Source organism: Nannobrachium achirus (genome assembly GCF_963921795.1).
Source record: "Nannobrachium achirus genome assembly, chromosome: 15".
Taxonomy (NCBI): Eukaryota; Metazoa; Chordata; class Actinopteri; order Myctophiformes; family Myctophidae; genus Nannobrachium; species Nannobrachium achirus.
The window spans coordinates 43,953,642-43,964,592 of record NC_137822.1 but is presented as its reverse complement, the minus strand read 5'-3'; the positions used below and the strand labels follow the sequence as shown (position 1 = coordinate 43,964,592).

Below are 10,951 nucleotides of genomic sequence, written 5' to 3'. Positions count from 1 at the left end.
GGGATCCGTTCCTTTCAAAGAGCCGTTCAAAAGACTCATTTTAGTTACTTATCACTTAGATTTCGATTATTATTACAAATCATTATTGAAGCCTATATACATTTGGGCCATATATATATATATATATATATATATATATATATATATATATATATATATATATATTATGTATATATATATATAGGCTCTATATATGTGGCGGAGAGAGTCGCAGCCCCAGCCTGAAGCCTCAAAAGTCTAGTATCTGCCCTCGTTCCATAGGGATATCCCTTTGGAATGATGGTTAAAATATTGGACTTTCACGTGGGAGACCCGGGTTCGAAGCTGGTTGGGGAGGTTTGGATCACCTCCGTTACACATATATATATATGAGCTTGTAGATCTGCTATTTTCAAATGTTTTTTTTTCTTTCAATTTATTCACTGGAAAACTTGTGAAAAATGGGACATTTTGCATAATGAGTACTTTTTATACTACTTTTGCTCAAGTACATTTTAATTCCAAACTTCTGCTTTTGGCAGTGTATTTCTACATTGCAGTATTGATAGGCTACTTTTACATAAGTAAAGAATGCACTTTTCCCCACAACTGTTCATTTAGAAAGGAACTACTGCGAACCGGATCCCATCGTTCATTTCAAAGAGCCGTTCAAAAGATCGATTCGTTTGCGAACGTCCCATCTCTAGAAGACACACAGATTGAACAGCAGAGGGAACGCTGCTCGCTTCCATTCACAACCCTGTGCTAACGGTCTGTAACGGTCTCTGCCGCCTGCCCTGCCCGGGGAAGGAGAGCATATTCTGGGCTTCAATCCGCACGTTCAGCGCTGCACAAAACCCTTCCAGTTTGAAGGACATGGAAGTCTCATTTTAACAATTAACGTCTCTACAACGTCGTTGTGACATTTCTGTGTTATTCTGCTGGAACGATCCGCTGCAAAGGAAGAATCTATTAAAGGACCCGATGCTTCTTGATGCCAAGAAAGCCGCGTCTCTCTCGACTCAAATGTGGCTTTCACCTCAGACAGACAGCCTTCTCCTCCTCAGCCACGACTCTCCTGGAATGAGTGTCAAGCTTTTTATGTGACTGTTTAATGGCTGTAACGGGGTATTTTCTGTGTTAAAAACATATTCTGTGCTGCTGTTGCTGTTTTGCCAACATGAAGACGCGCCGTTGGAGCAGCAGGACAGCTTCTCGTCGGTAGCAGTAAAGACAAACAACACATCCACTGGATTCCTGTACATCTGACAGACTGACCGCTATCACCACCACTGGCTTGATTCTGCTGTATAAGCTCTACGGGGGAATAAGGCACCCTTTTCTGTCCTTTTTATGGAATAAAAAAATTGCAGATTCGTGCAACTGCTGGCTTCTGATCCTAAAACTATAGGCTCTGGGTGCTCTCGTATATATCTGCTACAATTTGGACTGGATTGATATGATGATTATAGCTTAGCAATAAGCATCCTCTTTTAGTTGACACTGACAGTGGACATGACATGAATGGAGCCATAGTCAGCTAACATCAAGCCCTGATGGTTATTTTTTCCCCCTGTGTGTGAGAGGAATGAGGATTCATTTCCCCATGCATGCATGCACCAGCCCAGCCATGCATGCTCCAACACGCCTGCTTGGATGAGTTCTCCTCCTCAAAAACATCCCAACCCAACCTCCAGTCCTCCACCCATGATCCCAACCCTCCTCCTCCCTCCTGATACAAGCCCAGGAAGGGTGCAGCCATGTCGGATTGAGGCTCCGTGCGCGCACCGCTGATGAGCAGCAGCAGCAGCAGCAGCAGCTTAATGCCGGAGGAAAAGAAGAGGATCAGAAGCTAGCTTCAACCAGATAGGATCACCGTTTTAGCTGCACACACATACCAACCAACCCTCTCTACCTATCTGTCTGCCTGCCTGCCTATCCACCGACATGGGGTATGTACTGTATTAACTTAGAACCAGACTCCTAAACGGTCTATGATGAGATCTAGCCTATATTCCAACTGTCAAAACAAGACATCTTAACTGTCCAGTGCACATACATAACGGTGTTATAACTGTCTGTGTAATATAGCTGCTGTTATGATAAACATGGCTAGCGTATAGCCATACCCATAAGGCTACACAAGACCAGTCCTAAATACATATGTGTTGTGTTAATGCAACTATGACTATGAGTGCATACAAATGCAACCAAATGGACCCTCCAACTGGAATCTATACTCCAGATGGAAGGTGCTTTAGTGCTAAAGGGGTTTTACTGTAAATAAGCTGTCAGCTATATAGCCTATAGGTCTACTCCTCTTGACATGTCTTGTCTAGGGTGGGAGGCTGGGAGAGCACAGTGCAAACCCTTCCCCACTTTGGACTTGACCGGAGCGATGAATTCTTCATTGTTATGTGAATAATTTATCGCCTACAAGTTAATTGCTCGATGTGGCATGTGCAGATTTAGCCTCACAAGGCTGTTCATTATGTCTGTGACATTTTGTTCACAGAATGAGGTATGCCAAAACCCACAAAACCATATATATATACACACATAATATTTTATTTAAGTTATTTGAGATGTCAAAGTTAAGTAACCTTGTGGTTATAGCTATGACACAAAATCACAGCTCAAACATAAAGGATAATAACGGTAGACTATATTCTTTCTACTTAAATAAGATTAATCGCGATTGAGGCAAAGGTTTGAAATAATCATTTGAAATAATGTCATTGGTTTTAAGTCATATCGCCCTGCCCTGTACTAGAAGGAATATTCAAGTTCTTCACCATTTAAGAAAACAAATATACATGTATATAAGTCTGCTATTTAATTGATTTGGTGTTACCAAAAGAACATTATCCTGCAAATATTTTCATAGATTGATAGATAGACAGTTTACAGTTTAGGCACTTAGCAGACACTTTTGATCCAAAGTGACTTACAATAAGCAGGTAATACACATCACTATAATAAGCAAGATAATATGTCAGTACATTAACAGCAATATAACAAATGCATAGGAATATCAATCTAGAAAAAACAATAACAAACGTAGACCACGCACCTAATCAGTTAAAAACTTCTAAAACCTAAAAAATGCTATCTAGCTTCATGAATGGTCATTGAGGGAAGGGGAGTGTTACAGTAGTGCTATGGGTTTAGGTGGAGTCTGAAGAGGTGAGTCTTCAGTCCACGGCAGAAGCTAGGGAGTGAGTCTAAAGTTCTAAGTGCGACAGGGAATTTATTCCACCGTTTGGGGGCCAGGAGGGCAAATTGTATAGGACGGGTGGATTTTTGTCCTGGGGTTTTTAGCGAGGGTTCTGTCAGCATCCCTGACAGCATCCCTGTGATGGCTTCATAGACTTGTTCCACAGCACTGTGCTGTATACATTGATGTTTTTGTTAATGTGTATCTTCCGACACTTTCATTACTTAAACCCTAATACCTTCGGACCTGTATGTGGTCGGCTCTTTTTGCCCTCTGTCTACACTAAGTTATTTGGCTGAGAATAGCTGAACTACAAGCTCACAACAGAATATTAATAATAGGTATATCAACTCATTTTGCTGGGGACCCCCTGGAACCCCCCTGGGGGTCCACTGTTATAAGATGACGGTGACTAGTGACTACACAACATTCAAATGAACGCACACAGGTGAAAGAATCTCTGTCTTTCATTCTGTGATTTTAATCTCTTATAGTATTCAATGTCTTTGGACTTTGTTGGTACTTTCTGTCACTGAATTTTGACACTGTACACACTGTAAAGCTTGAGAGAATATCAGTTTCAGTTGGACCAGACTGAAAATGATAACTTTGTTCTTGACATTTAAACTCATAAAAGCCTTTTACAAAATAAGTTAAATTCCAAATCTGATCAAAGCATTTTTGTGGCACCCTGGCCTGTACTGGCATCACAGCGCCATGATAATGTCTCCGGACACTGTTTTTTATGGTCTATGGGTTTGCCGCTCTGACATCACCCATCACCACACTAACAGAATCCCTTTTATGCCCATATATGGAGATCCCTGATGTCATCAATATTAAATATGGAGGCGACATCGGCCACATACCACACTAACAAATCCATATATGGCCAAGACAGATGGCAAAGACAGCCCATATCTGTGTAGCTGGTTCTACAGACAGGAGTCTCCATATATGGGCACTACAAGGGATTCTATGTATGATGTCAGATGTCATAAACGTCATAGGATTTTCACATAACGGATAACTGAGTAAGCATGTTTGGGGTCTCACAGCATATCTCCATATACAGTACATGGATCTCCATATATGGGTACCAGGGGTCTCCATATATGGGTAACTGGTCCTATATACATCACTGGCCAGAGGGCCAAGACATGGCGCGACCTCCCCCTTTATTTAGGGTGAGGTTGCTTGTCACCCTTAGGCGTCTTACTGGTAGGTGTAATCACACAGTTATGCTAGATTTCAAAGTAGTAAAAGTATGTTTCAAAGGAAGCATGTCGCACAGCTCGTAGTCACAATGCAATAACATGCAATACCCTGAAGAAGACATACTTTGTCCACGCTTGAAACGGTTCATTTCCTTGCTCAGCACCTTCCTTACTAGACTACTGTGCGCTCCTGTTCCATTGTTCGCCGAAGTAATAAGAGACGTAACGCATAAAATATGTTGCCGGAATGAAAGCTAACAGAAAGCTTGAGGGAGGAAATAGCATGAGGTGTCATGTTTTTCCAACTGTGACACCGAACCAACACGTCACCAATATAGAAGATAAGTGGAAGCTATCAGAACACTTTCCCTGCAGTCACACTCAGTCTATCTGTCTGCTATGCAAATACAGGTGTGAGAGTGTGTGTGTGTGTGTGTGTGTGTGTGTGTACCTTTTTTATTACCCCCGCAGCAGGGGTCATCGCCATGCCGGCTTGTGGTGGACAGTTTGGTCAAAATCGTTGCCACGTACACACAATGAGTGGACAATAATATTACCAGAAGAAAGAGATAGCCCTGAACGACCATAACAGGTCTGTCATCATCATCATCAACTCTTTATTGACAGACACTAGGTCCAATAAGAAGACATACAAAGACACAACATTAAAAACATCACACCAATAAATAAAATAAAAGAGAGCAATCAGAACACTAAAATAAGGCACCATACCAGTGTTTCCAGATGCAAGAGTGGTATTTCACATCACTGAACTGGGGTTTAGTCAGCAGCATGATAATCAAATTATTAGACACGTTCAGACGACAGATAAACTTGAACGTCAAATTTCTCAAAAGAGCATGAAAAGTGCACACTCCTACTTCACAAAACAACTGACTGGCACTCGACCATCTTGGTTTCCTGAGTAGAATCCTCATACAATCATTGAAAGCAGCCTGCAGCTTTTGGATGCTTGTCTGCTTGTAACTATGAGTGTGTACAAATGGAACGTTACGGGTCCATTTGGTTCCATTTGTACACTCTCAGAGTTAAGGGGGGTCCTTGCAAATGAAACATCTGAGAACCACTTGTACTAAGGAGGACTAATATGGACTAATTTGCCATACACAGTGTCAGAGTAAAAAAGTGTCATACATATTCTGAAGAAGGAGACTTGACATTCAGAAATTGAATTGGGCCTTATTATGATCCAAACAAGAACATAATGCTATGTAAAACAGAAAATCTAGGATTTATGATAAAATGGCACTTGTAAAATCGCTGTCCTAAAACTTTGGCGTCCTCACGTATGTGTGTGTGCGTGTGTGTGCGTGCGTGCGCGCGCGCGCGTGTGTGCGTTTGTGTGTGTGTGTGTGGGTTTGCACGCAGAACTGCTGATGTGATAACATCAGCAGTCAGATGTTACTTGTCATTGACACTCGCGTGTCTACAATACATGTCTTTGTGGGAGGGATTATGTTTTAACAATGCAGGCACACACACACGCGCACGCACACGCACACGCACACGCACACACACACACACACACACACACACACACCTGGGCAGTAGCATAGAGATAACAGTGGACAGTTGCTGTAAGCAAATGATGTCTGTCGACAGACGTTGTGACTGTGAGCGCAGTATTATTCATGACCTTTCAAGGCCAACTTAATATCGCTGCAACGCTTCACTGACCGAGGTCCAGTGTTGCCAGATTTCGCTAGAGAAATGGGCAGCCAGGTCTATGAAAACGAGCCCCAAAACAAGCACATGAGCACTTTAAACTTTGTCTGTGAGCCACAAACAGGGGGAAAATCTCGCTCTTTCGATGGGTCATTCTTTCGAAAGCCAACCTCGGCAGGTCAGCTACTCACCCGCGTCAGGGTTACTGAGGTTAGGGTTACAGGGTCAGGGTTTGGGTTAGGTTTAGGCATAGAGGTTAACATTCACCCGCGTCGGCAGGTTAGCTTTTCACCAAGGTTAACCAGAACCGGTACACATTATTGTGTATTATTATTTTATGCTTTAACTATTGAAAAATAGCATATATACAAGCTCACAGGTGCCGCGCTGCGAGCTTGTAGATCTGCTATTTTTGAAAAATCGTGAAAATTAGAATTTTGACCCGATTCTATAAGTGTATTTTGAATCCTAAGGTTTTTTGAAAAACCTATGTTTCTATGTCAGCAATCTGGCTAGCCATCGTCAAAGAAACGGTCCTTTTCACTTAATTGGAGCTCAGTTAGTCTGTTCTCGAGAGACTACTATGTCAGTGGTTCTCAAACCTTTTCATGTGAAGGACCCCCAAACTGATATTTATTTGGCCACGGACCCCCATCTCAAAATATTTAGTTCCAGGGACCCCCCCAGAAGCAAAATTTGAGTTACAAACGTTCGCTTTGAAAATACATTCAAAGATTTGCACACATTTTCACGACTTTTTCAAAAATAGCAGCTGTGAGCTTGTATATCTGCTATTTTTCACTGGTTAAAGCATTCAATAATTCTAGGCCTAAATGGGTTAACATTCACCCGTGTCGAAGAATGGACCGTCAAACAGATGCTATGTCACAATATCGACACGCTCCCCAAATGGGTCTCTGTTTGGGAATCAGTGGGTCAGGAGCCACCATTTGTGGGTCATATATGCAGACCAATGTTTATGGATCACACATTGAGCTTGTAGCTCTGCTATTCCCACTAGTTTGGGTCGCGCTGGGCAAACGTCTAATCTCCGCCGATGCCATTATTTTGATACTAATGATGTATTTTTAAAGCCAATATTACAGATACCGATATACCCTAACCCTAACATCCCTATTACAGGGGTTTTCAAACTTTTTTGACTCAGGGCACCCCTGTAAATAACATTTTCATCCACGGCACCCCTGAATTACAATGTTAATTTTTAGAATCTTACATCCTATTGGAGAAATATTTGTTTCCATCAGAACTGACTGAAAATAACGTTATACTTGATGTTTAACCACTTGAACCCCAGCATGCCTATTCTGGGGGGAAGGTTCACCAAAAATAGCCGATCTACAAGCGCACAACGTGTCACAACGTGACGCGTTGTGAGCTTGTAGATCGGCTATTTTTGGTGAAGAGAGTTGTAGGAAAAAGTTGAAGGAAAAAGAAGGAAAAAGAACTCATCAAATACAGTGCAAATCAGTTCTGTTTTACTAAGCATAGTGAAGTGATATTGATGAATAGTGATATTGATGTAGTGATATTGATGAATTCCAAATATTATCAAATTATCTCGCGGCACCCCTGGACTGGCATCACAGCACCCCAGGGTGCCCCGTCACCCACTTTGAAAACCCCTGCCCTATTATTTAACTATAAGCCTGGCTCTGCCTCCAGCGGTGCTATGAATGTGAGCTGGTGTGAATAATGATGGCCTCCCTCACATTACGGTCACAAGTGTTTGTCTTTAATTCTAAAACGGCTAGTTCCATTCCTTGATTCTGATTGGCTGGGTGCCATGGTATACCTGAGACTGTAACCCATGCCTTGAATCAGTTTATATCAAAGCCAGGTGCGTTATTTCTTTCCACTGTGCCGTGAGGCTGAACTAGAGAAGCGAGCGTTTGATTTCCTCTCAAATCCTGCCGTGCGGGTGCTTCTAAGCACCGCCCGCATGCATAGGACAGTGACTGAATGGCTCCGGGCGGGGCTTGTAAAGGCAACAAGCGCCCTCTATTCTCCAGGCACCACTCGGCTGTTTAGCTTAGGTTGCTATGCTAGCGTTTTTGATGTGATATAGCAGCTAAATCTGGATGAAAATAAACATGTGTATGGATCGAATATGGTTCTTAACTTCTTAACATGAGACTGATCTAACACAAGTGTTGTTTCCCTATTTTTTTGGCAAAAAGAATGACATGACTTTGTAAACACACACTGGCTTCCGTAAGTCCCGTTCCTGCTGGTAAACGTAAGGAAATGTCTCTTCCTGGTGGCGGAGAAGTGTACTTTTTTCTTTAAATAATGCAATGCTATGATATTCATGTTGCAATATTGTGACACCGGCTGAGAGGGTCGGAAACACTCGGCTGACGCCTCGTGTTTCCCAACGCCTCTCAGCCGGTGTATACTCCCCCGGTAACCACTCGCCTCTTGTGGCTTATTGCTTTAATAACAGCTGTCAAGTGTCTGCTCTGGTGATTTAATTAACACACCTGGAGAGTGAAGAACATTCTGCCCTATAAAAAAAAGAAAGAATATAAGACCTGAGATTCCTGGGAGAAATCAGCTTCAAGCCAGCAGTTAAACCTAGTCTCCCTGAGATGCTTGATGATAGGTATCTCTACCGTATAGGGACCGAACCTGCCAGTTTCAAGAGAAAGAATCTGCATTACCAGCCAGCCATGTTCTGCTTCTTACTACTAATGTTGTGTAAAGAATAATACATACAATTAAATGCATGTTGTTTTTATTACTGGTTGTATTATAGCAGGATTCCCCAATTAGTTTTCCCCAAGGGCCGAATTATGTCTAGGGTACCAAGCCTAGGGCCACAACATTGCAGGGGACGACCATGGTGTTCCCGCTACTTCAGCGACAGCTCAGATATCGTCGTTATCGGGTGAAAATCTTGTATGTCCAAAACCGTTCGTTTTGCATAAATGATTTAAACAAGTGAAAACAGCCGATCTACAAGCACACAACGCCTCGCACCGCGAGGCGTTGTGTGCTTGTAGATCTGCTGTTTTCACTACTTTTGTGCCACTGCCTTGTTTGATGAAGCAGAGCTTTACTTTGCGAAAGAACGTACGCATTTGGAGATACAAGGTTTCCACCTGACAACGACAATATACTAGTGTTGTTGCTGCTCTTATACCACCATTATTACTGGGGTTGGTGGGGGCCATACAGTAGCCCCCCGCGGGCCGCAAATGGCCCACGGGCCGCCTATTGGGGAGTCCATTGTATTCTTCTTTGTCTTTGGTTCAGGTTTGATTGCAGGTGCGGTAGTCCCACTAACATTGGGGGGAAAGGGTGGGGAAAAGCACATCGCTCTCCATGAAAAGTTTAAGGAAAACACCTTAGACAGAGACTAATGTTTACATGCTCAATGAAGTGCTCAAAGTTTGGGTCATGCGACCATCATCAGTTCAGACACTCATACTGAGGAGGGAAGCCGGTCGGAATGGAATGTGAAAAACCTCACAGATACATGTTGACATGTTGTGTTGGTCTGGTCACGCGTGTACACACCGTCCCGTATCTTTTCTGACCAGTGTCATCATGCCTCTCACACGCACGGGCATGCATCGACCCCCAAGTTCACACCTCCACAACGTTTAGTGTCACAGCAGATGTAGGCCTAGAATTATTGAATGCTTTAACTATTGAAAAATAGCAGATATACAAGCTCACATCTGTGCCGCGCTGCGAGCTTGTTGATCTGCTGTTTTTGAAAAATCATGAAAATTTGAATTTTGACCCTATTCTATAAGTGTCTTTTGAATCCTTCTAAGGTTTTTTGAAAATAACTATGTTTCTATGTCAGCAATCTGGCCAGCCATCGTCAAAGAAAAGGTCCTTTTCACTTACCTGGAGCTCAGTTAGTCTGTTCTTGAGAGACTACTATGTCAGTGGTGCTCAAACCTTTTCATGTGAAGGACCCCCAAACTGATATGTATTTGGCCACGGACCCCCATCTCAAAATATTTAGTTCCAGGGACCACCCAGAAGCAAAATCTGAGTTACAAACGTTCGCTTTGAAAATACATATAGTCAAAGATTTGCACACATTTTCACGACCTTTTCAAAAATAGCAGATCTACAAGCTTGCAGCGCGGCACTCGGTGCCGCGCTGTCTGACGACGACCTGCTATTTTTCACTGGTTAAAGCATTCAATAATCCTAGGCCTAAATGGGTTGTTAAACAAAGTATGCATAATCAATAGTGTTAAGTGACGTGCGCGTGGCATCATTCAAATCGCGTCCCCCCAAACATTGAATCACCAATACAACACTGCATGTGTTGATCACATGACTACTAGAGATAATGAATGAGGCATGAGGTTTGGACAAAATCAATAGAAAGATTTTCTAAAATTGGCAAAAATAATAAAATAATAAAATCTTCCTTTGCTTACTGAGATTGTGTGTGCTAGTAGATTTACTATACTGTACTGAAGTTATTTGTTATTTTTTGTCTGTACTTTACTTGAGTGTTTCCAATTTCCAATACTTTTACTTCTACTCCACTACATCTCAGATACAAATATTGTACTTTTACTCCACTAAATCTATTTGAGCACTTTAGTTATAGTTACTTTGTAGATTTAGATTATTATTACCACTTCAACTCTGTATAGATTTTGGCCATTTGAAAAAAAATATATATAAAATAGAGTACTAACATTTCTTATGTAAGTAAAAGTATCAATACTGTAGAACTGAGTGTTTGGGAAGCGCTGCCTCCGTGGGTTGAGTTTCAAAGCAGAGCTCCTGCCAGTGGCTGCTTTACAGCCCACACATGAGGTCAGGGGTCAAATAGGATCTCTATTTATACACG

General features: G+C 42.2%; 1 protein-coding gene across 1 annotated transcript in view; it reads left to right on the top strand.

The window, feature by feature from the left end:
- Positions 1-10,912: 10,912 nt before the first annotated feature.
- Positions 10,913-10,951, top strand: part of homer1 (homer scaffold protein 1) — a gene marked incomplete at both ends in the record, with an annotated part of 16,173 nt that continues 16,134 nt past the window's right edge. Inside the window, one exon of the mRNA XM_080743658.1 lies at positions 10,913-10,917. Within this exon, the coding sequence (XP_080599784.1) occupies positions 10,913-10,917 (5 nt within the window). The remainder of the gene's footprint in view (positions 10,918-10,951) is intronic.